The sequence below is a fragment of the Orycteropus afer genome, unplaced genomic scaffold (assembly GCF_000298275.1).
Source record: "Orycteropus afer afer isolate SDZICR_OR568_19922 unplaced genomic scaffold, OryAfe1.0 scaffold00165, whole genome shotgun sequence".
NCBI classification, from domain to species: Eukaryota; Metazoa; Chordata; class Mammalia; order Tubulidentata; family Orycteropodidae; genus Orycteropus; species Orycteropus afer.
Window position 1 is genome coordinate 1,600,843 of NW_006921752.1, and position 26,688 is coordinate 1,627,530.

The 26,688-nt window shown below is 39.0% G+C and overlaps 1 protein-coding gene across 1 annotated transcript in view; it reads left to right on the forward strand.

Annotated features, from left to right (window-relative positions):
• The window catches only part of HSD17B12 (hydroxysteroid 17-beta dehydrogenase 12), a 241,506-nt gene that overhangs the window by 144,499 nt on the left and 70,319 nt on the right, over positions 1 to 26,688 (forward strand). The window contains exon 4 of the mRNA XM_007946515.2: positions 12,433 to 12,540. Coding sequence (XP_007944706.1) covers positions 12,433 to 12,540 — 108 coding nt within the window. The remainder of the gene's footprint in view (positions 1 to 12,432; positions 12,541 to 26,688) is intronic.

Genomic DNA, 26,688 nt, shown 5'->3' on the forward strand with positions numbered 1-26,688 from the left:
CCCAGTGTCCATCCCTTCATACTCTTCTGCACCCTGAGCTATCTCCCTGTGCATAAGCAGCCCTTCCTTCTCCCATGATTGTTCTCTCCAGGGCGTGTATCTACTTGAGGTAAATGTTTAACTCACATGCCTGTACTTTGCGTCATGGCATCTTAAGGATAGTAATGTCAGGAAATTTTTTTGTGTGTTTTTCTCCCATCAACAATAAAATACAAATACTTATATTGGCATGCCTTTTGCTTTCCAAGTATAGAAAATAAGCATCATTGTTTTAAAGTTTCTTCAAGGATGACTTGTAAGAGTCATACCTGACCAAGTGTAGAACACAGGGCTTTCAAAATAATGGAACCTATTCATATTTTGTCAATAGACCAAATTCGCATGGTACAAGGTTTTTATTTATTGCAGATGGTTGTTCTACTTCAGTAGGCTGTAATGAATAAAATATAATAACCTTGGCTTAAAATAAAATACTATTTGATTTGAATCCTGATGAGTTATGATAATTTTGTTGGTTTGACTAAAAGTGGTTTTCTTCATATGAGATTAAAATTATCATAAATGTTTTTCAAGGGCATTGTCAAATAGAAATGGATCATCATTTGTGCAGCATCTCTGATAATTATAATTAAATAGGCCTTAAAAAATTGAGCCTGTCTCAGGTCTCTAGTGCTGCTATAACAGCAGAAATACCACAAGTAGATGGCTTTAACAAACAGGAATTATTGTCTTACAGTTTCAAAAAAAAAAAAAGCAAAACACTGCCATCAAGTCAATTCTGACTCATACCAACCCCTTTTGGGTTTCTGAGGCAGTAAATATTTATAGAAGTAAAGAACATTGCCCAGTTCCTTCCACAGAGTGGCTGGTGGGTTTGACCCACCAGCCTTCTGGCTAACAGTCAAATACCTTAGACACTACGCCACCAGAGCTCAGTTTAGAAGGGTAGAAGTCTGAATTCAGAGTGCCCAGCTCTAGGGATTGGGTGAAGGCCTCAACCTTGGGCTTCAGCTCTGCCTCTTGCTCCAGGGAGCTGGGGGGTTCTTCCGATTCATGCAGCTACTGGTTGCTGAGGCCAACAAACCCAAGATTGGCAGGTAAAATGACACAATTCCAGCATCAGCAGGCAACATGGCAGGCCACTGGTTCAAGTTCAGGAACTGGAGATGAAGCCTGAACCAGAGGCAGGATCCTTTCTATATATTACTGGAAGCCAGTCACACCCTAAAGGCAGCTCTCCTTCAATAGATTAATCTGGTCACAGCAGATTCCACCATGGAGGTGATTACACAACATCCAATCTGATCATGGAGAATAGCTATATCCAGTTGCCAAGCCATTCAAAGTTATAGCCCAGTCAAGTTGACACGCAATGTAACTTCCACAGAGTCTGATCACTTAGTCCTTTTCTAGGGCACAACCCCTTTTTATCTGGAGCTACCAGACCAAAAAAACCAAACTCATTGCTGTTGAGTCGGATCCAACTCATAGTGACCCCTCCTTGGGTTTCCGAGGCAGTATCTCTATGAAGTAGATTGCCCACTCATCCTTCCACTCCTCGGAAGGAAGACTGGGCACATAAGGGAGTATTTCTCCATGGGAAGATGAGATCTCTCACTCTGAGGGCAAGGACCAGGGGACATGATAAAGCCTGGGAAAAATGCAGAAAGAAAAAGAGGGAAATTAGGTAGAGAGAATTATTTGATTGGGGACTTCTTACTTTCCCCTTAAAATTGAGAGAAAATACCAAAGACACATTGAGCATCTTTTACATCTCTTAATACTTTGTTGATAGGTGCCATCGAGTCATCCTTAACTCGTAGTGACCCTGTGGACAACAGAGTGAAACACTACCTGGTCCTGTGCCATCTGCACAATCATTGCCATGATTGAGCCCATTGTCACAGCCAGTGTGTCAATCCATCTTATTGAGGGTCTTCCCCTTTGTCACTGACTCTGTACTTTACCCAGCATGATAACCTTCTCCAGGGACCGGTCCTTTCTGATAGCATGACCAAAGTATGGGAGACAAAGTCTGGCCATTCTTGCTTCTAAGGAGCATTCCAGTTGAACTTCCTCCAAAACAGATTTGTTCATTTTTCTACCATTCCATGGTATCTTCATGAGTGCCATAATTCAAATGCAATGCATAATTTCTTCTGCTATCTTCGTTTATCACTGTCCAGCTCTCACATTCTTATGAGGATATTGAGAATACTATGGCTTGGGTCAGGCACATGTTAGTCTTCAAAATGATGTCTTTGGTCTAAAACACTTTAAAGTCTTTTGCAGCAGATTTGCCCAATGCAGTACATTGTTTGATTTCTTGACCACTGCTTCCATGGATGGTGATTGTGGATCCATGGAAAATGAAACCCATGAGAGCTTCAGTCTTTCTCCATTTATCATTATGTTACTTACCAGTCCATTTGTGAAGACTTTTTTTTCTTTATGTTGAGGTGCAGTCCATGATGAAGGCTGCAGTCCTTGATCCTCATTAGTAAGTGCTTCACGTCTTCATTTTCAGTAAGCAAGGTTGTGTCATCTGCATATCGCATGTTGTTAATGAGTCTTCTTCCAATCCTAATGCTACATTCTTCTTCAGATAGTCCAGCTTCTCAGATCATTTGTTTAGCATACAGATTGAATAAGTATGGTGAACAGATACAACCCTGACACACACCTTTCCTGATTTTAAACCAGTCAGTATCCCTTTGTTGTGTTCGAGCGACTGACTCATAACCTATTACAGGTTTATCATGAACACAACTAAGTGTTCTGGAATTCCCATCCTTCTCCATGTTATCCATAATTTGTTATAATCCACACAGTCGAATGCCTTTGCATAATCAATAAAATCCAGGTAAACATCTTTCTGGTATTCTTTGTTTCAGCCAAGATCCATCTGACTTTAGCAATATTGTCCCTCTTTTCACATCTTCTTAATCTGGCTTGAATTTCTAGATAATCTTATGTGAAAATAGAGAGGTATTTATTTTATTTTATTTTAAGCACGCAATATATTTTTTATATTTGTAACCTGAATTTAGTATAGACTTAAGAAGCTAAAATTGGTAAGCAGTAAATTTAATACTGTTTCCTTGAGTCTCCCCCTCTTTTCCTAATTATATTATTTAAGATTGCGAATGGGGTGAGTGATCCATGATTACAAATATTCTCAACCTTCATATCTGTGTCCTTCAGTTCAGCTTCTGGAGTACTTTACTCGTGAGACTAGATTGTTTCTTAAGTTTCTTACAACTCTAAAACTTTTGAATTTCTATGAGGATGATAGTCCAACCTATGCAGGATAGATGGAAGAACTGAGTTGTCTCAATTTTTCTTAGGCTTTAAAATGCTTAATTTTCAAAAAATCAGAAACAAAGAACCAGTTGCCATCTACTCATTTCCAGCTCATGCCACCCCACGTATGTCAGAGTGGAACTGTGCTCGTCGGGTTTTCAGTGGCTGATTTTTCCCAGGTAGACTGATTGCCAGCCCTTTCTTCTGAAGTGCCTCTGGAGGGACTTGAACCTCCAATTTTGATGTTAGAAGCTGAGCACATTAACCATTTATACCACTTTTCCTCACCAGATACCTTGTTTTTCTGTTTTATATAGATATTTCTTACAAACATACAGTTTTCATTTCAGTAGGAAATACCTTAGGAAGTATTGAGAAGAAAATTTTAATAAATCAATTGTATTGGCCTAAATGTATTTTCTCATTCAAAAGGCATTTAAGTGCCCTCTGCTATGTGCCAGGCATCATGCGAAGTGCTGGGAAAACAAAGATGAGAAAGAAATGATCTCTCTTTATTAGAAATAGAAACACTTTGCATAAAATGTTATGGTAGATGCTTAGTAGGGATACACAGAAGGTCTCTATGAGCACAGCCAAGACAGTGTACAGCTTTACTTTGGAGGAAATGGGAATCATGGAGAGTGTGTCCACAGAGACAGTGACACAGCTTGATTCTTAAAGTATAAGTGGGATTTTATGATACAGAAAAGATGAGGGTGGATGAATGGAATAGCCATTTCATAATGGGCAGTACCTAAAACTTAGGGGGAAATGAGGTGGTTTATTTAGAGCAGATGTGGGGACAAAGGAGAATCAATATACTAATATATGTTAAGATATGCACTGCTTAACATCCATTCAAGCAACGTATAACTGCATAAACATCCAAGGTCCGATAAAGTGTTTTAGTTTTGTTTTTTAAAGGGAAAACAGCTCTCTTACTATTTATTATTTCCTCTTAATGGTTTTAAAGACCCTAAACCCAGATTTCTGCAGCATTGGACCACGGTGGGATGCAGGCAGGTGAGGCAGTGGATATGGCTCTGGGTGCAGGCTCCTAGGCTCTGTCTGATGGGCAGTCCATGACAGCCACCTGCAGCACTAGATTCTTTGGGGGCCTAGGCTGCATCTGCGTCTGTGCTAAATGGAGCTGGGCCTGCTCCATTCCCTTCCTGCTTGCTTACTGTTACTCTGCCCTGCTCCTGCTCTCACTCTCTCACCTGCCTGCCCATTCCTCTGGCCTCCACCAGCGGCTGCAGTCCTGCAGCAATGACAAGGATGACCAAAAGTGGGCTCCCGTAATGTGTTTACACAACATCCAAATCACAAAATGTCGTATTTCACACATTGTATCATGGACTTTAAGGGACACATACCTGTATTCTTTCTGGTTTTTATTAATGGAAAAATTATAAATAATACCCAAGTTTATGTCAGCTTGGTCTCTAGCAGTATCACACCTAATATCTCCAGCCACTTAGGGGACAAAAAATGAGGAGAGTTTTTCAGGACCTCTAAAATTACTCTTTGAATTATCTTCAGCAAAATTTTACATGCATATGATATTGATATTGTTTGATAATTTGCATATGCTGTTGGATAACCTTTGTTTGAAATAGGCACAGATATGAATCTTTTCCAGTTGGTTGGCCAGGTAGCTGTCTTCCAAATTTCTTGGCATGAACGAGTGCCTCCAGCATTGCATCCATTTGTTGACACATCTCATTTGGTGTTCCATCATTTCCTGGAAGCCTTAGTTTTCACCAGTGCATTCAGTGCAGCTGGACTTCTTCCTTCGGTTCCTGATCATTTATTTATATATACATACATATATATATATACACACACACACACCTCCTGAAATGGTTGAATGGCGACCAATTTTTTTTTTTTGTATTCTGACGCTATGTATTCCTTTTATCTTCATTTGTTGCTTCCTGCATTGTTCACTTTTTTCCCATAGAGTTCTTCAGTATTGCAACTCAAAGCTTAAGGTTTTTTTCAGCTCTTTCAATTTCAGAAATGCTGAGCATGTTCTTCCCTTTTGGTCTTCTAATTCCAGGTCCTTGCACATTTCATTATAATACTTTTCTTTGTCCTATTGAGCTGCCCTTTGAAATCTTTTGGTCAGCTCCTTTACTTCATCATTTCTTCTGTTCACTTTAGCTATTCTGTGATCAACAGCAAGTTTCAGAGTCTCTTCTGATATCTACAGGGAACTACCAGAAATTCAAGCTGGATTCAGAGGAGGATATGCAACAAGAGGGATATCATTGCAGGTTTCAGATAGATCTTGGTTGAAAGCAGAGAATGGCAGAGAGGTGTTAACCTGCATTTTATTGACTGTGCAACAGCGGTCAACTGTGTGGATCATAACAAATTATATAGAGCACTGTGAAGAATAGGAATTCCAAAATACTTCATTTTTTTCTTGCAGAACCTGTGTGTGAACCAAGAGGTTTGGTTTAAAATCAGGAAAAGTGTGCATCAGGGTTGTATTTTTTCACCATACTTTATTCAATCTGTAGGCTGAGCAAATAATCCAAGAAGCTGGGTTGTATGAAGAAGAATATGGCATCAGAATTAGAAGAAGACTCTTTAACAACCCGTGATACACAGTTGACCCAACCTTGCTTGCTGAAAGTGAAGAAGACTTAAAGCACTTACTGATGAAGATCAAAGACTGCATCCTTCAGTATGAATTACACCTCAACATAAAGAAAACAAAAATCCTCACAGTTGGACCAATAAGCAATATATGATAAGCAAAGAAAAGATTGAAGTTATCAAGGATTTCATTTTACTTGAATCCACAATGAACACCCATCGAAGTAGCAGTCAGGAAATCAAACAACATATTGCACTGAGCAGATCTGCTGCCAGAGACCTCCTTAAAGTGTTAAAACACACACCCACACACACACACACAAAGATGTCACTCGGAGGAGTAAGGTATATCTGATCTAAGCCATGGTACTTTCAGTTGCCTCATATGCATGCAAAAGCTGGACAATAAATAAAAAAGATTGAAGAAGAATCAATGCCTTTTCATTATGGTGCTGGAAAGAATATTGAGTATACCATGGACTACTAGAAGAATGAGCAAATTTGTCTTGGAAGAAGTACAGCTAGAATGCTCCTTAGGAGGGAGTATGACGAGGCTTCTTATGTACTTTGGACACATTATCAGGAGGAACTAGTCCCTGGAGAAGGACATCATGCTTGGTAAAGTAGAGGGTCAGCAAAAAAGAAGAGAATCCTTAACAAGGTAAATTGACACAGTGCTTACAACTGTGGTCTCAAACATAGCAATGATTGTGAGCAGGGCACAAGACTTCTCAGTGTTTCATTCTGTTGTCCATAGGGTCATTATGAGACAGAAACCAACTTGACAGCACCTAACAACAATGACAAAAATATTCTTGGAGGAAAGAGTGTTAAATTTAACAGGAGATGTTAGTGTGTTAAGAAAATGAAAATAGAATTAAATGTAGATTAAACATAAAGCTATACTATGTTCATGATCTTTCTAGATTTCAACCTGAAAATGTGTCAGTTTTAATCTTGAGAGGTGCTTCAGCAGTATCTTGAGAGTACTTATGGAACTACATAAGTAGAAGTAACTACAGTTCCTTTTCTGTCGATTCCAGAGTCGGCCTTGAACTAATTCAGGATACTCTGAGTAAGAAATAGCTATGTGACTATAGAAGAAGGACACCCACTCTTGGAGGTGATGGAATGGCTTGAGGCCAGCGAGGCTACTAATTATTATAAAGGACCATAGTTATAAATAATATTTACTTTCTATTATGCCACAACTGTGCTTATGGGCTTTTCAGTGGAGCAGTAGCTAAAATGGCAATGGATGGTATTAGTCCAGCCTTTTCTTTGCTTCACTTCTCACTTTTTAATTAAGCCAGAGCTAATTTTCTGCCTTCATTTCCAATGAGTTGACCACCTTAAGAAGTTCATACCAATCATCAGAGTTTTTTGCTTCTTATATTTTGATCTTAGGCCCTAGACTGAAAGACAGTAGGCCAAAACCATCTTAGAATCATTTCAGTTTGCAAAAAGGAGGACAAGATTCTGTTTGGCCACAAATGTTAGTGGTGTCATGCCAAGACTATCTGGTTTCAAATACTTAATGATTTATGTCCATAGAAATCATTAGTCATACTGTGTTCTTTTGCATAATGGTATGTGATATTTTAATAACAGAATTCTTTGATTTCTTGAAGAATTTGCCACCACAAAATTTTAGTGTGAGACAGTAAATAAAAGCAAACACTTGAAAAGATGGAGAGCCTGGAGAGAATGCTACATTGTCATTGTCCATTTAATTGAAATGTTTAGTGTAGTCCCAGTGAGAAGTGAGGTTAAACAAGTGAGGATAACTTTGGAAAAAGAAATATAATAAAGGGGCTTTGTAGTACTAGACTTATTAAAATGTATTATATTGTTGTTAGATTCCGTTGAGTTGGTTCCCACTCATAATGATCCTCTGTCCTATAGAATGAAACATTGACCAGTCCTTCATCATCCTCACAGTCGTTACTGGGTTTGAACCCATTGTTGCAACCATGGTGTCAACACATCTTATTAAGGGTCTTCCTTTTTTGCTGATCTTCTACTTTACCAAGCTTGATGTCTTTCTCCGGGGACTGTAACATGTCCAAAGTATGTGAGACAAAATCTTGTCATCTTCGCTTCTAAAGATGATTCTGGCTGTGCTTCTTCCAAGACAGATTCGCTCCTTTTTCTGCCACTCCATAGTGTATTCAATATTCTCTGCCAATACCACAACTCGTTTGCATGCATATGAGGCATTTGAAAATACCATGGCTTGGATCAAGCACACCTTAATCCTCAAAGTGATGTCTTTGCTCTTTAGCATTTTAGGGAGTTCTTTTGCAGCAGATCTGTACAAGCGATATGTCACTTGATTTCTTGACTGCTGCTTCCATGGGCATTGATCGTGGATCCAAGTGAAATGAAATCCTTGACAGCTTCAATCTTTTCTCTGTTTATCATGATGTTGCTTATTGGTCCAGTTATGAAGGTTTTTTTTTTTTGTTTTTTTTTTTATGTTGAGGTTCATTCCTTACTAAATCTATTATAAACCTAAAATAATTAAAACTAGGGCATTATAAGAGATCAGAAAAATAGGATAATAAATGCATCTAATTCTGGAAACAGAACCTGGTATACACAGGCAGTCCTAGGTAGTCATTGGATGTGCCCACACTGGGAAGGGCATGATCTTGGACAAATCAGCTCTTCATCTTAGAGTAATCACTAAAGGGCCTGACACTGTAAGGCTGTTGCCTGACAATATTCCCAGCAAGTGGGGCAAGAAGAATTTCCTTGAAGAGGGAATTGAGTGATCCATATCTTGCTTGTTGCAACCTCCGAATTCAATTGTTTGTATATCTTTATTGTACATCAACTCTTGAGTATTGACTTTAACTTAATACAACTTCTACCCTGAGGACAGGACTTAATACAGGACTTAATCTTTCCATAAGTTGACAAAAAGTATGTCATTCCCCTCAGAGTACCCAGAAGTACATTTTCAAAGGCTTCACTGTAAATTCTTCTTCTTCCCTAGCACTGGGCTTTTGCTGAGTTGTGGACTGGCAGTCTTAAGAAAGGCCTTGGGGTGAAGAGTACTAGTATGGAAAAATACTTTACTTTTCTCAAATGGAGGTTATGTCATGTGTTTCTGGTGCCCACTTCTCTTCCAGACTTAATACATCCTTGTACTAATGTTTAGAGAAAGCTTGTCCATCTCTCTTGGCATCTGTTACCAAGGTCAGGTGATGAGTGATAGGCTTTGGGAAGGGGAAAGATGCCAAGTTTTAAAGGAAGCCACCCATGTCCTCTATCATTCAGCCTGTCACAATGCCTATCATAATTCTCATCTGATTGTCTGGGGCCAGTGAGAAGCAATTCCTTCCTACTCTTATATATGGGCTACTATTTTTGACTTCTACAAGTGGTGATGAGGCAGTTCATGGAATCCTCAAAGCCCTTCTATGGGCCTGGTCAAGAACATGCCATACATCCCAGGAAAGTAAATGTTAGGGGAGTCTGCTGGATTCTTTTAGGGGGTTGTCCTTTCTCTGTAAGAGGAACATATAACAGGGATGTTTGTTTCTACCTTTGAATGTTACTGTGTGCATGTAATGCTTGGAATGGCAGTTGTTGTTATGTGCTGTCGAGTTGGACCTGACTCATAGAGACCCCTCCTTGGGTTTCCAAGGCAGTATCACTACGGAAATGGACTGCCCAACCTTCCTTTTGAGGAGTGGCTGCTGGGTTTGAACCACCAGCCTTCTGGTTAGCAGTCAGATGCCTTAGGCACTATACCACCAAAGCTCCTGGAATGGCAGTAACCCTCTTAAAACCAGGAGAGGAGCCAGCCTAAGGGAGTAAGAGAGAAGTGGAAAGTCCCCAAGTCCTTCATAACATTGTTGAGCAACTGAACAAAACAGACCCCAATCCTTGTCTTCACAGAGCTTAATTATGGCAGGGGCAGACAAACACACACATACATTAAGAAGGTAACATTTGCTCAAAGGCCCAAGAGAGAAGGGATGCAGGAAAACGTTAAGTGCAACAACCCTGAGTGTATTTGGAGAGTATGCTATGTTTAAAGAACTATCAGAAACCCCATATCTAGAGTTGGGGGAGCAGCAGGGAGCATGGTTGCAGGTGAGTTTAGAGAGGAGTAAGGCTGTGGCAAAGACTTTGACTCTGACTCAAGTAAGATGGAAGTCTTGAGGAGAGGGGTGACGTGATCTGACCTATATTAAAAGAGAAAAACCCACAATAGAGACAACGAAGAAAACAATTGTTAAGAAAAAGAGCAGTATGAACTGACCTAACACATGGTTCAGAGCAATCCAAGTATAAGTTTAGAAATGTTAATTATCTTTAAGAAATTTGCATTGAAAACCATTTTACTTATTTTATTGTAAACACAAAGAAAGAGCTTACTTGTGGGATTCACAATTGCAGACAGTCCCTGGGTTAAGAACAAGACTCATTCCTAAGTGTGTCTTTAAGTCAGATTTGTAGGTAAGTTGGAATAGGTGCACATGGTTCTTATTTACCCTTACTTTAGTGCAAGAAAAGGCGCTCTGGTGGTGTAGTGGGTAAGGCATTTGGCTGTTAACCAGAAGGTTGCTGGTTCAAACCTACCAGCTGCTCTGTGGGAGGAAGGTCTTCTTCTGTAAAGATTCATAGCCTTGGAAATCCAGTGGGGGTTGCTATGAGTCAGAATTGACTCAATGGCAGAGGGTTTTATTTAGGTTTTTTGGTTAGTGCAAGAAAAATTTGAAGTCTTTTCAGTGATTTAAAAGCTGCATGTGCAGTGGGTGAAGGTGGTGGCGATGAAGAATTTGTTACCAGTAGGGTTGGCCCATTGGTTTCAAAGTAAGGGCAAGTTTACTTCACATTAAACGGCAAGTATGAGTGGTCCCTAAGTCTAATGTTTATAACCTGGAGACGACTACCTGTACATAACATTCTTTCCAAAAGTTTTTTATTTTTATTAGCAGCTATATCTATATGGGACTCTACTGGTTAAATATATTTACCAAATCCTTTAAGATATGGAAGAATAAATTTTCTTATAAAAGGTATCCTTCAGTCTTTTTATTTTATTTTTTGGTCTGTTTTCTTGTGAATCTGAGCCTACAATAATGGGCAGTATTCTTTACTTACTGGTGGTAAACTGAACTATTTTTAGTAAGACAGGTATTATAAAATGACAGTTCTGTATCTGGCTCTCTAACACATAAAAATATATATAGTTCATTTATATTGAAACACTAAATATAGCTTTAACACTAGATAAGGTATTTTCTAGGTCATTTATTTTCTTCTCCAATTTATTCATGGATTTCTGTCTTAGGTCAATACTTTTTATTGAGCCTAAGTAAGAATCAAATCTCATGTGAACGAACTCTTTAATTTTAGACATGAATCCTTTTAGATCAAGAGCGGATACTTCCTATGTGGATTAGTGCTGTATAATCTATGATGAGCCAACATTGACTTGGACTGAAGAAACATTTATTTTTGCAAGCTGGATTTTTTAATTAATTCTTTTGAATTCATAAAAAGTTCCCAATAATAAACATTTCCAGTTCCAGAACTTCACTAAATGAAGTGAGAATGGGGACAGTTGGAGAGGGGAGGAGGGCACTAACATTTATGGAGTGCCTCCCACGTACCAGTAGATATCTGTATACATATCCTCTTTGGCTTCACATCATGAGGTGGGCAGTGTTACCTTCATCTTCTAAAGAAGGTGGTGAGGCTCGGAGAGGATATGTGACTTACTCAAAATCACTTAGCACATAAGTGTAGAAATGAAATTGGACCCATGTCCACAAATGTCAAAGTGTATCATATCTCCTCCATGGGAACTAGTGAAAGCTGAAGTGAACATTATGCATTACCTCAGATGAGTTTCGTTTCTCCAGGGTCTCATTTCTTTAGCTACTGTCTCTGTCAGCTCCATGTAGACCCCTAGTAGCCCTATGCAAAGCAGAACTCTAAGGTCTTTCTTGTGTCACTTAGCTTTATTATTGTGCTTGTTGTGTTGATTTGTAAGTGTAGTGTCATTAACTATTATCCAAGCTCCTCAATTACAGTAAGATTGTATTCATTTTATTTCCATTTTCATAAGATGGACTTTTTATTTCAATGTATCATACTTTAAAATATATTTTAACATAAAGACTTCTTCCTAAAATTATGAAACACCAATTTGTAATTAAAATAATAAAAGCAGAGTATTTAAGGAGTATAGAACAGTATGGTAACATTATGATATGAATCAGGTATCTAAGGTTGTAAAAATGAGTTATCATTAATGATTTTATAGGAGGAGAAATGATTAGGAACATTCCATGCGCTCTGGACACCACTGGAATCTTTATTGCCAACCTGTTGTATAGATTCTGTATCATCTCTTGGATGGTTATGTAATTGCTTAAAATTATCCTGGACTAAATTTCATATCAGATTGGGACAAAAAGATGACCTTGAAAGGATATTGTTATCAGATGTTCTAATTGGAATACCCAAGTATTAATTTGTGTCTTTTTCCCCACCTAGGAGAAAAGTACAAAGTGGAGACAAGGACCATGGCCATTGACTTTGGATCAGAGGATATTTATGACAGAATTAAAACAGGCTTGGCAGGTCTTGAAATTGGTGTTTTAGGTTTGTATCTTTGCTATACTTATAGATTCTTTTTGTATTTATTATTCGACTTTTATTAGGACTTTACATTTCCTATTTCGATGTTAGGTATTCAGTTGGTAAAATGATCAGTAAGAAGAAAATTGTCTTGTTAATAAAGTTTATCACTGAATGATGTTAAGATATGTACAATTTGAATCTATTTTTAGCTATACATTTGTGATTGTTCTACAATTTTGGTTATTTTTCCTGCCTGCTTTATTTCTGGTCACTCATTCTTTCTACATATGCTTAGATAAAGCCAAATAATAAGGTTAGTGATGCCAACCCATTTTACAGTTAAGCAGTGGAGGCTTAGAGCAGTGTTTCTCAGCTTTTTGGTTATTATTGCCCCACTTACAAGGGAAGTGTTTTTCCAACCTTCACTCTACCCCATCATGAAATTTTAATATTAATACAGATATACTGTATTATGGGAGCTCTGATGGTATAGTGCCTAAGGCATTTGACTGCTAACCAGCAGGCTGCTGGTTCAAACCCACCAGCCTCTCCTCAGAAGGAAGATTGGGCAATCTGCTTTGGTAGAGATACTACCTCGGAAACCCAAGGAGGGATCACTAGGAGTGGGAAAACGACTAGATGGCAGTGAGTTTGGTTTTTTATTTTTTCATACTGTATTATCTATTATGTACTGTATTATATCTATGCTTTATGTGTAAAAATTACAAGTTTTTTTTTAAAAATTTTTGCTCCCTTCCTCTCTGAAAACCACTTTTCACCCCTTGGGGGAAATACCACTCCAATTGAGAATGTGTGGCTTAGGAGGTGAAATGACCTGCTGAAGCCCACATAGAGGCAGTGGTGGCATGACTGGAATTCAGGCCTCAAAATGTTTCTTCAAACGCACCCACCGTGTTCCAGAGTTACTGCTAGAAAGAAACAGAGCATCGAGTTCCAAAAAACTTCCCTTTCTTGCTAAATCTCTTTATGCCACTGCCTAAAATACCATGAATCTGGTAGTTAGCATTGTTTTCTTTATTGATTTATAAAAGGAGGATAAATGAAAGGGAAATAGGATTTAAAAAAAATTTTTTTTTTTTCTAACATGCCTTTCAGGAGCTCTGGTGGTGTAGTAGTGAAGGCATTTGGCTGCTAACCGAAAGGTCAGCGGTTTCTAACTCACCAGATGCTCCATGGAAGAAGGATGAGGCAGTCCGCTTCCATAAAGATCTATAGCCTCGGAAGCCCAATGGGGGGTCGCTAGAAATCCAAATCAACTTGATTGCAGTACGTTTGGTTTGGTTTTACTTTTAGTCGAGGCCTCGCCTCTCTTCCTCATATTGTAAAGGAATGTAAAGGAATGGTCTTTTATATAATGTCTAGATGAGGCAATTAAAAAAGAAATGTAGAACAATTAAACAAGTATGGCCCTACACAGTACCCTTGGACCTTGGGGTTAACCCTCGTTTTGACATGCTATCTTTTTCTCAACTCTTGCCTGGCCCAGGTCATACTTCATGTCCCACCTACCTGCACCACTATTCCTTCACTTTAAGGAGAACCAGTAGGCAAAAGATGAATGCAGACATACATCAAGTTTTTGCTTTTGTGTCTATATATTCTCTAAATACATTATTGCCTAGAATCTTTCACAGAGTTCCTCTTCTTTTGTCTAGCTCAGGAATATGTAGAGTACCATTATCATCTGTACAATTCTTAACTTTGACTACCAACTCAGTAGCAGTTGGAGAAAAGATTGACGTTGTCAAAGATTTCATATTCCACAATCAACACCAATGGAAGCAGCAGTCAAGAAATCAGACTACTTACTGCACTGGGCAAATCTGCTGCAAGACCGCTTTAAAGTGCAGAGATGTTTCTGTGAAGACTAAGGTGCGCCTAACCCAAGCCATGGTATTTTCAATCACTTCTTATGCATGTGAGAGCTGGACAGTGAATAAGAAGAGCTGATTGTTTTGAGTTGTGGTGCTGGCGAAGAATACTGAAAGTACCATGGGCTGCCAGAGAAGAAACAAATCTGTCCTGGAAGAAGTGTAGCTGGCATGTTCCTTGGAGGTGAGAATGGCCAGACTTCTTCTCACCTATTTTGGTCGTGAAGGAACCTTTCCCAGGAGAAGGATATCGTGCTTGGTAAAGTGGGAGGGTCAATGAAGAAGGGGAAGGCCCTCAACGAGATGGATTGACACAGTGGCTGCAACGATGGCCTCCGGTATAGCAAGGATTGTGAGGCTGCCACAGGACTGGCGAGTGTTTCATTCTGCTGTGCATGCGGTTGCTATGAGTTGGAGACAACTTGACGGCACCTAACAACAACAGTAGCCACATTTTAAAAAAAGTTTATTTTAATGATGTATTTTATTTAACTCAATGAATTTTGAGTATCAGTGATACTCAAAATACCACTTTATCATTTAATCAATGTAAATATTATTGAGATATTTTGTATTCTTTTTTTCAAACTAAATCTTTAAAATCTGGTGTGATTTTACGTGCATAGCATATCTCAATTCAGACTAGTGACAATTGAAGTGCTCACTAGCCAGCCATGTGTGGCTGATGGCTAGGCTATAGGACTTAATAACTTGACCTTCTCTTACCCTCAGTCTATATTGAGAGCTGTAAGTATAATTTCTAGAGTTTTCTTATGCTTTAGAGCAGTGGTTCTCAACCAGGGATAATTTGCAATGTCTGGCAATGTCCAGAGACGTTTCTGGTTGTCACTACTGGGTGGGAGAGGGGTGGAGTGCTACTGGTCTCTAGTGAGTATGCTGTGGAACATCCTACAGTGTACACAGCCAGACCTCCACGGAAGGATTACCCGCCCAGAGCGTCAGTAGTGTTGAGGCTGGGAAACACTGCTCTAAAGTTACAGTGTAGTTAAACTGTGCTGATTGAATATTTACTGAAATACACTCATACCTTTGTTTTTGATTTCTAATTGATTACAGATCATAATAAAAATAATTATAGCGAACATTTATATAATCCTTTATAGTTTATAGCAGCACTTTCACATATGTACATTATCTTATTAACTGGGCTGTAAATTGAGTTTTCTCTCTGTTTTACAACTACCCCATAATAAGCTTTTCAGTAATTATTATTGAAAGTTATTAGTAAATACCTCACGCTTACATTGTATTATAATTTTAATTTGTCAAGGTTTTTGAGGAAACTATTAAAACACTTTTGTGATCTAAATTATTCTTATTACTAGGTTATAACTCAGGTCTGATCATATAGTCCCTTCTCTAATGTGGCTGTAACCCTCTGGGACTTGCCAGGGGCCTGACAGTTGTATATGTTCTTTCTCTTAGGATTACCTGGGTCTGCAGCCACGTCATCCTCTTTCCTTCCCCCAACTCCATCCAGATCCCATCCATCTCTGTCTCCTAAAGGGAAGCCAATCTTATTTGTTCTCCTTCCTCCTCTGCATAATGCCAGCCTTACCTTCATCACATTCCCTAAAATGGCATATGTATACACTGATTTCTAGAAGATTTAGTCATCCATGTTACCTCATAGGAAGGAATTTTCCCTACCTACTATTAATGAAGTTAGTAATGGTAAAGGGAAGAATAAACCACCAATGTACACTCTACCTGTCAGTGCCTAATAAAGAAAATTAGTATTTTCCGAACTACAAAGGAAAATGCTAAAGCCCTTTGTCGTAGTAGAAACAGCCATGAATGTCATGAATTAATGCTGAAAGGTCACCATATTTGATGAGATTTCTATAAAATGCTTGAGGTTGAGAAGTTGGATTCTCAACTCTGTTATGTAAAATAAGTAAGCATCTCTGTCATTCAGGCAAATACCAAGAAATACGGATTTGAGAAAGCTGATAAAATTTCAACTATTTAAAGAAAATGACATCAGTACTGCTTTGAATAAGCAAACAATTGATTAACAGAATGTGATTACTGTAATGCTGACTTTGTTCCTTAAGGGAAACTCTCATACATGCACCCAATTGGTTTGGAAGACTTTGCACAGTACATTGTGGGGAGGTGTGATTGGTCTAGGCCTTGGATTTGAAGCATGCCATGTTGTTGTTATGTGCCGTGGAGTCGGACCTGACTCATAGCGACTCCTCCTTGGGTTTCTGAGGCAGTATCACTACGGAAGTAGATTGCCCAACCTTCCTTCCGAGGAGTGGCTGGTGGGTTTGAACCACCAGCCTTCTGGTTAGCAGTCAAGTGCCTTAGGCACTATGTTACCGGAGCTCCTGAAGCATGCCATAGACAATACTTTTCACATTACGCTACAGCAGTGCCCAGATTAAGAAAGAGATCCGTTCCTAATTATGTCTTCAAGTTGAATTTGTAGGTAAGTTGGAACAGATGTATGTGATTTTTACTTAGCCTTACTTTAGTGCAAGAGGAAGGTTGAAGCCTCTTCAGTGATTTATAAGCTGCACATACAGCAAGTGAAGGTGATTGTGATGAAGGTGACTGTTGAGTCATTTCAAAGTGAGGCAGATTTTCGTAACATTAAAGGGTAAGTACAAGTTGTCCATAAGTTGAACTTGTGCAACTTGGGGACTGCTTGTAACTTTTGGTTTTTTTAACTTTTAAAAAGAGTGATATTCTTTAGTCTAGAAGGAAAAATAGGAAGGTACCTTTGGAAACATATAATCACTTAGTTTGTGATTAGTTTTAAAAATACCAGCCATCGCTTGAGCTAAGCTTTTGATGCCATCTAGACCAAGATTTTCCCTGTGCCAAATGCTTTCAACCCTTTCTGCCAATATTGTCAGAGTTTCTCTAAGTTGTAAAATCCATAGAATCAGTTGTCATAGGATGACCTGTGATGCCGTGCTGGCTTGGTGTGCTCAGGACTATTTCTCATCCATCAACTTTTTGGTCCTATCCATACATATTGCCATAATTTAATAAGAGGTGTCATTTTAAGAACAACAACATTTATAGGTAATAAAAGTTAGTTGATTCTAAAGAATCACTAATCACTAAAGCTAGACTAGCTCATATTTTTTTTTCTCCCTATGTCTTTTATAGGTGAATACTTACTCCACTAATGTATATGGTGGGTTATTTTATAATTAGTGTCCTACCTTTCTCTTCAACTGAATACTAATGTATCTGATTTTATTATCTTTGCACATAAAACTACTTCCCTCTTTAAACCTTATGGATTATGGGAAACACTTGAAAAGCATTTATGTTCCCTTTTTCTTCCCTAAAATTTAGTATTTTCCAGAATTTTCTGGGTTGATGAATGGCTGAGTGTTGGGGATATTTACCCTGAAAGGTGGTCTGAGCAGATGAGCAGTTAGAATCATTCAATATGTCTCTTCTTTACACTTTTGGGACCCACGTTGTATTAGCTACTTGAGGAAAGGACCAGTTAGCTTCTGTATGACAAACTCCTGTGAAATTCAGTTGGGATCCAGAAATTATTTCCTCAAAGTATCAAAGAAAGAGGGATAGATGTAGGCCTAGGAAAAGTGAGCCAGAGAGCTACAAGAACTGTGTTGAGGAAAACTTGCCTAGGATCTCTTGGAAGAAAGAAGAACTGAGTGTACTAGGAGGTTATGTTGCTTCCCAGTCCCAATTAATTAAGGAAATTATAAGTAGAAGAGTCTTCTCCTTCTTCAGAGGGTTCAGAAATACATAAAGCTACAGATTACCTATTTGCTATTTCAGGAACTCTACCAATTAGAAAGGGCCAGTGGCATCTGACATTTACATATTATTGGAATTAGTGCTTTCAGGTTACTACTTATTTATTTATTGCTGGATCAGTTGCCCTGAAGAAATGGTAATTTTAGTTAGTGGAAGAGCTGGAGAAATCATGTTGGCATGGAGGGAGAAACATGCAAAAAGGAAATGACACTGGGTAGATTGGTTGTTTGAGAGGGCACCAGAGAGAAACTTCATATGCTTGGAAATACTCCCCTTCCAACTTTTTTTCTGGGGCCAAAGTATATAATAGCTTGGGCTCAAAGAGCAGAGGCTGTTAGCCTAAAAATATAGGAAAGGATTATGGGACCATGATAGTTTTGGGAAAATTTTTCTCTGCCATACCAGGATGTGATTTTTGTGCCACCTCAGGGTTTAGGACACTTCAGAAACTTCCCTTTTCTTCCCTGTTTGTTGACTGACTTAGTCAATCATATATTAATTCATTCAAAACATGAGGTTCCAGGGATATAGCAGTAAACAGACATTGTTCCTGCTTTCTTGGAAGAGAGCTACTTAACAAATAACTAAGAGTATGTTGAATGTGTGACTGAGGAAGCTAAGGGTGTCAGGGATCATTTCTCTGAGAAGGGGATAGATATTTAAATTAAGACCTGAATGCTGATTAAGAAAGAGGTGTGGGAGGGGTTTCCAGGTAGAAGAAACAGCATACGCGAAAGCCCTGAGATCAACGTGCTTGCCATGTTGGAGGAACTGACAGACTTGGAAGTCCAGAGCATGGCTTAAAGGAGGGTGGCGGCAAGAGATGAGTCTGGAGAGTAAGCCAAGCCAGATCATGCAAGGCTTAGAAGAGCAGGTTAAATAGTTTAGACTTTATTGGGAGATCAATGGAAAGCCATTGTAGAGTTTCAAGTGATGAGTTGACATCATATTAGAATTTTAGAGAGATCATTCCGACTCCCCAGTGGACAAGGGCAAGAATTGATGAATTGGTACAAGGCAATCAGTAAGGCTATTGTAGCAATGAACCATAAGATAGGAATGGATAGAAGTGGACTGACTAGGGAGATGTTTAGGAAATAGAAACAGGACTAAGTTCTGATGAGGGAAAGGCAGAGAGAGTAAATAATAATTTTTTTTAAATCATTGTTGACAACATTCATTGAGCATTTTTCATGTGCCATTCACCATGGCAAGACATTTATAAACATCTAATTTAATCCTCAACAACCCTGTAAGATAGATAATAATATTTCTGTGCCCATTTTACAGAGAAGAAACAGACTTAGGTTAAATAAATTCTCCAGGGTCATTGCCACTGCCAGTTGCCATTAGTTTTGACTCATGGCGACTCCATGTGTTACAGACTAGAATTCCCTTCACTGGGTTTTCATGGCTGTGATGCTTTGGAGGCAGATTACCAGACCTTTTTCTGAGGCACTCTGGATGGGTCTGAACTGCCAACCTTTCGGTTAGTAGGCAGCGCTTAACCATTTGTGCCGCTCAGGGACTTCAAGATCACACCAGCTAGGTCTGACCCAAGCTGTATTTTCAGTCACCTCGTGTACATGCAAAAACTGGACAATGAATAAGGAAGACTACAGAATTGATACCTTTGAATTATGGTGCTGGCAAAGAATGTTAAATATATCATGACTGCCAGAAGAGTGAACAAATCTATACTGGGAGAAGTACACCCAGAATGGGAGCTCTGGTGGCATAATGCCTGAGGCATTTGACTGCTAACCAGAAGGCTGGCGGTTCAAACCTACCAGCCACTCCTTGGAAGGAAGATTGGACAATCTACTTCCGTAGTGATACTGCCTCGGATACCCAAGGCGGGGTCGCTATGAGTCGGGTCTGACTCAATGGCAGTTAGTTTTTTTTTTTTACACCCAGATTGCTCCTTAGAGGCAAGGAGGGGTCGCTATGAGTCGGGTCTGACTCAATGGCAGTTAGTTTTTTTTTTACACCCAGATTGCTCCTTAGAGGCCAGGATGGCGAGACTTTGTCTCACGTGCTTTGGGCGTGTTACCAGGAGGGACCAGTCCCTGTAGAAGGTCACCGTGCTTGGTAAAGTAGAGGGTCAGCAGAAGGAGAAGACTTTTCAGGAGATGCATCGACACAGTGGCTGCACAATGAGCTCAAACATAGCAGTGATTGTGAGGATGTCTCAGGACTGAGCAGTGTCCCCTTCTGTTGTCCACAGGGTCGTTAGAGTAGGAACTGACTTAAGGGCACCTAACAAAAGGTCTGACTTGACAGTTAAGTGCTGTTTCCCTGAGAAAACCTTGGATCAAGAGCAAACTCTAGAGAAAAATGATGGTTTCACTTGGGGATATGTTAAGCTTGAGAGGGCTGTGAAATTCAAGTAAGGCTTGATCTCTTGGCGTGCAATGCCTTTCTTTGCCAGACGAGAACCTCCTTTGTATTGAATGAAGTCGAAGAAATCTGGTGTAGCCATTCATGGCAAACAGGATAGCTACATAGATTTTTGTTTCTTTTTTTCTAAAGCAGGAGGCTCATTAGGAACATTATCAGACTAAGTATAATGCCTTATAGTTCCATTAGATGTGTTGGCTGAGATTGGATTTCTAAAGTGAGCATGAGACTTTTAAAATTCAAATGTATTTCATTCTACTCGTAAACCACTAATGGTATTAATTAAAGCAGAACCTTTAACTTAAAAACTGTGTAATTAGCTGTGATTTCAGAAATGTAAATAGAACCGTAATTCATGAAATTGCTGAATGTTCTTCCCATTAGTATGATTTAACTACCAGCCACACGTCATCCTCCTTTCTTCATGCCCTCTTCCAAGTTCACGTGGCAAATCTTACCCAGTTTTGTAATGAGGCTCACGTAGCAATTTATAATTTAACAGTGGAAATGAGATGTTCTATTGTGTTGTTTTTGACTCCGTTTTAATTTTCAATTCCTGATTAAAGGCGCTGCAAATTTAAAGCCTTGTAAACTCTGTTTTATTTAGAAATTGCTTCTCACCAGTGTATGAAAACTGTAAAGTTTGCAAAATGTTTTACATAGTGTTCCAAATATCATCTGTCAGAGTATGAACATGTGCTAGCTACAGCAATATGTTAAATAAGGCAAAGAAGAAATTTTTCTTTGCATCACTTTGCAAACTCATGATAGACTGTAAGACTAGATTGGCTTGAATGAAGTAAAGAGGGTCGAGGAGCAATTAGGATGAATTGAATTAGCTATCCTGGTTAACTGCTGCCCTGATCACTGTCTTTCAGAAGTCTTTCCACTCTGATACTGGCCATACGTAATGAAAGCAGGGATCTTGACTTCTGAGACTGGGCTCTGTCCAGCACCTAGAGTAGTGCCTGGATGACCACACAACAATAACAACAATTCTTCCTCTTCCATTTATTAGCTTATTAATATGTCCCAGATATTAATGATTTTATGTGTATTATATATGAGAAGCAAACTGTGGCACCTGGTGAAGTCACTTGCCTTTTCTTAGGAACTGGTAATAGTAGAGCTCAGACTGAAACCCGAGGCTATTGGACTCTGAGGTCCAAACTCTCACCTTAAAAGACAGGAGGGATTTTCCCCCAACATTTGTATATACACTATTAGTGAAGTCTACATTTTAAAAATTAATTTAAAAAAATTATAATGAGATGGTAGCATTTTTCCCTAATCAGTTTTAATTAACGAAACTCTAATAGGCTTCATTTCTCTAGTTTTTATTTGAGTGCTGGAATTGGATTAGGATGTCTAACTACAAATGTGACAGAAATGTAAACTTAACATTTTCTAATTTGTTGTAATGAGAAGGAAATAGAGAAGAGAAGATGCTTTGTGTTATTTAATACAAAACCCAACTCTTGGAGAATGCATTTCCAAGCCACCTTAATTGTTGAAGTCTCCAATTCGTCTGCAACAGGCAGCAGGTTGAAGTTGATCTGTGTGGTTGTCTGTATCTGTTGTTACTGTGGTTCCACAAATGGATATTTTATTTTCTAGCAATTGATTGTTCTTTGCTTCTACTGCATGCCCAGCCCAGATACCAAAAATCTAATTCTCTAATGACATTATTATCTCTATAGCAGCTGGTTTTGATAGCCAAGTCTAAATCCAGTGAGGTCAGCAGTAGCAGCAAATGAATTTAGGACAAACAGAGATCTTGTTCTGCAGGTGTATGTCCTTTTATTATTATTATTAAGTATGAAATATGGAGATAATTTTTTAAAAAACTACTATGATATAATTTAGAATTTATATAACATTCAGAATTACTCTGTGGCTGCTCTGGGTCTTTAAACTACAACATTAATTTCTAAAGTGCGGACAGGGGACCTGAAGGGTGCAGCTCACTGACCACCCTTCCTTGCAAGGGTTGATTCCACTAGAACTTCCCTGTCTGCAACTGCCTTCTCTTTCCACTTCTCTGGTCTTTGTTCTTAGTCTGTCTTCATCTCCATTCTCCTGTGCCTCACCTCTTCTGTTGAGCGCTTCCCAGTCTTAGAATTCAGAGGAGAGACTGATGGGAGAAAGTTTTCAATGTCTTGTGACATTTCTTGGGACAGTGGCAGGAGTTCTGAGATTACATGGACATCCTATGTTTTCTGAAAAAAGGGAACATGCTGGGTTACCCGAGTAAAAGTGTTTTAAAGGTCACCGAATAAAAAACAAAATCAATGGTCTCTGGTGCCTCATTAAAAATTTGAGAGAACTCACTAATGGACAGATTTAAAAATGCAAATTTAAAATACTATCATTTAAAATAGTATAATGTGACTCTCTGAATAATGTTGGAAGAACTGGTAGCATCGTTTGGTTTGGTGAATTCTGTAATGAATCCTGCAATATACAGAGATGGCATTGCGTGCACCCACTCTTAAGGAGATTCTGTTATAACCGAAATATGTCTATCCTTCACTCTTAGCCAAAGTCTATTTTCCTCCTCTGCTGTTTCTGGAAAGCTTTTTGCCTGCCACTTGGATATTGCTGCCACCTAATGTCTCAAAATAAAATTGCAATGGGTTTGCCTTTTCCAAAAGATTTGCGCTACACTGCTGTTCATGGAAAAAGCTACTTGAGAGCAACAGTTGTTTTTCTCTATACTCATAAATGATAGCACTCTGAAGTGATTATTTCCTGTAGAGAGATTGTGTTGTTGTTGTTGTTATGTGCTGTCGAGTCGGACCCAACTCATAGCGACCCCTCCTTGGGTTTCCAAGGCAGTATCACTACAGAAGTAGATTGCCCTGTCTTCCTTCCGAGGAGTGGCTGGTGGGTTTGAACTGCCAGCCTCCTGGTTAGCCATCAAATGCCTTAGGTACTATGCTACCAGAGCTCTCTACAAGGAATTTAGGAGTCCTAATCTCCTGTATAGGATAGATTACCAGTATGACCTTGGCATGTGGGTACCCTCATAAATTTGAACTTCATGCACTGAAAGATCTATTCCAACTTGAATGTATTTTTTCCTGTGTGCATTTTTGGTTATAGAATCATCCCTTTTACATGATCCTATTTATTTGAGCTGAAGTTTTCAACGTTGAACATGTTTGCTAATAGAGCTGTGTTAAGTAGATAATTTGCATTCTCCGTAGCCTCCATAGCTTTCCTCTGCTCCTGGGGCTGAGACAGGTCTTAGCGTCCCTATCATTCATACAGCCATGACCAGAATAGCACTCCCCTGCTCGCTTAGTTGTCCATGGACTTCCTCAGCTTGCCTTCGTAGTTGCCGTACATGTTAAGATGCAGAGTTAGCCGGGCTGCTTACAAAGTTCTCAATTTTCTTTTTAAATCAAAATATGAATTTTAAGAGATTTATAATAACACTGTTCTGTTTTCTTTAGCATTTTGAAAGATGGCATGAGTGTCTCCATCAGTTGGAAAGATAGAAAGTGTCCTAGATATGGACAAGAGATGGGAGTTTTCTGCGTGTGGTGGATTTTTTTTTTTTTTAAAGAACGTTTTAATTTGGCAGAACTTTTATCTGAGGATTCTATTATTTTGCAGTGACTTTGTAAAGAGTTGATGTTGTTATGTGCCGTCGAGTGGGACTCAACTCATAGGGACCCCTCCTTGGGTTTCTGAGGCAATATCACTATGGAAGTAGATTGCCCATCCTTCCTTCCAAGAAGTGACTGGTGGGTTTGAACCTCCAGCCTTCTGGTTAGCAGTCAAGTGCCTTAGGCACTATGCTACGAGAGCTCCTTTGTAAAGAGTATTTTGTTATATTCTTTGTAAGGAAGATTTTGCATTTAGATATTTAGGGTGTAGCTGTTTCAGTTACTGTAAATAAATTACTCATTTACAGTTCTGTAGGTGGTTGAAGCAAGTGAAGTGACCATAAAGCCTCATCTTCAACTTGTTGTGGCTTAATTGTTAACAGGTCCTTTATAGAATTGGACCCCTGGTGGGTGGAGAATCTATTGAATGGGATAAAAATGAACTTGGACCTGCTGTTATTAATTGTGTTTAGATACTGCCCCTATTCAGATGGACATGAATCCTAATTAAATACAGTTTGCTTTGCCATTTTCCTTTGCTTACAGATTTTCAGACAGGTTTCAGTGATCCTGTTCAAGTCATCCTGACTGAATTTTGCAAGTAATATCTTAAGAATCACAGCCTCACATGACTGGTGTGCAGCTAAATATAGAACTTATTAGAGTTCCTTTGAGCTACTAATTTTGTTAGCCTATTGAAAAAATTACTATTACTACCATCAGGTTTCTCTGGCACAATTCCTTATAAACTTTAGCTGACTGATCATAATTTCCTTATCTTTTTGCTACTGAACTTTTTCTTTTCTAATAATTTGTAGCTTTGTTAAACATTACTATAAGATTTCTGTTTATTATCTAGTTATTACTGATATTTTTCTAAGTTGCATGCTGGGTGATAGAATATTGGCTTCAGGCTCTGAAGTTAATTCTCAGGGTTTGAATCCCAGGCTTACTTTGCTCTATGACCTTAGACAAATTATTTAACCTCTGTGAACTTTGGTTTCCTACTTAGTAAAAGAGAGGTAATAATGGGAACCTAATACTGTTGTGATGATTTAATGTGTGTACTCTAACATATATAAATATATATGTACATTGATACCAGTTCTTGGCACCTATTAAGCCCTGGATAAATGTTGGCTTTATTATTGTAGTCTATAAAGTATAGAAATAGCAAGAGAAAACTGAATAAAGAACACCATTAATAAATCTGCTATAATTTATAAAGGTATAGAGGGCTTACGTAGATGCCAGAGAGCCCCAGAATAATATGTTGGTCTAAATACATTTAGGTCATCCATTGAATTAGTTATTTACTTAGGAGCTCTCATTTATTTTTTGGATCCTCAAACCCACCAGCCATTCCTGGGAAGGAAGGTTGGGCAATCTACTTCCATAGTGATGCCTCGGAAACCCAAGGAGGGTTGCTATGAGTCAGGTCCGACTCGACAGCAGTGAGTTTGGTTTTTCTTTTTCCTTTTACAAATGCTCCTTATTCTAGGTTTGTCTTTTTCTTTCCAAGGTCTAGGAAACTGAGAACTAAAATCATGGACCTAATTACATATAAATATATTTATATCTCCTTGATTGTTTTGTATCCTCAGTCTTAGGTAAGGTGATGGTGGGGATCAAGGCAGATTAAAATGTGAACTCTTACTTTCAGTGCCTTATGGCTTGAATGGGGTTGATGGAATCAGAGATCACTTAGTCTGACCTACCTTCTAGGCCTCCACAAAGAAGCCTTCCCTCGTTTCACATGAGGTCACACACTCAAGGAATAGGCTCCCTTGGCATTCTGTACTTTATAATAAAGTAATTGTCTAATTCTTTCTGTTTTGTGTCTTTCTCTTCCTACTAGATAATGTGCTCCACAATGCCAGAGGCTGCCTTTTTCTTTTCTGATTTTTCTAGTTCTTAGCATTAGTTCCGGCCCATAAACCCAAAAACCCAAACTCATTGCCATCCAATCGATTCCAACTCCCAGCTACCTACAGAACAGAATGGAACTGCCCCATCGGCTTTCCAAGGCTGCCATTTTGACTGCCACATATTTCTCCCATGAAGCAGTTGGAGGCTTGCAACCACCACCATTTCAGTTAGCAGCCAAGTGCTTTACACTACCAGGGCTCCTTAGTTCCTACCCGTGGGTGTGTGGTAAATATTTGGTGGATGCATAAATGAGCTCTCATTTTAGAGATGAAGTTGCTGGGATGCGTATCTTAGGTGACTTATCCTAGGTCCCACATTTTCTAAAACAGTTATAATTGTTGTTGTTGTTAAGTGCCGTCGAGTCATTTCCGACTCATAGCGACCCCATGCACAGCAGAACGAAACATTGCCCGATCCTGCGCCAGCCCCACAATCCCTGCTATACTTGATCCCATCATTGCCACCACCATGTCAATCCATCTCGTTGAAGGCCTCCCCCTCCTTCGTCGACCCTCCACCCTACCAAGCATGACATCCTTCTCCAGGGAATGGTCCCTTCT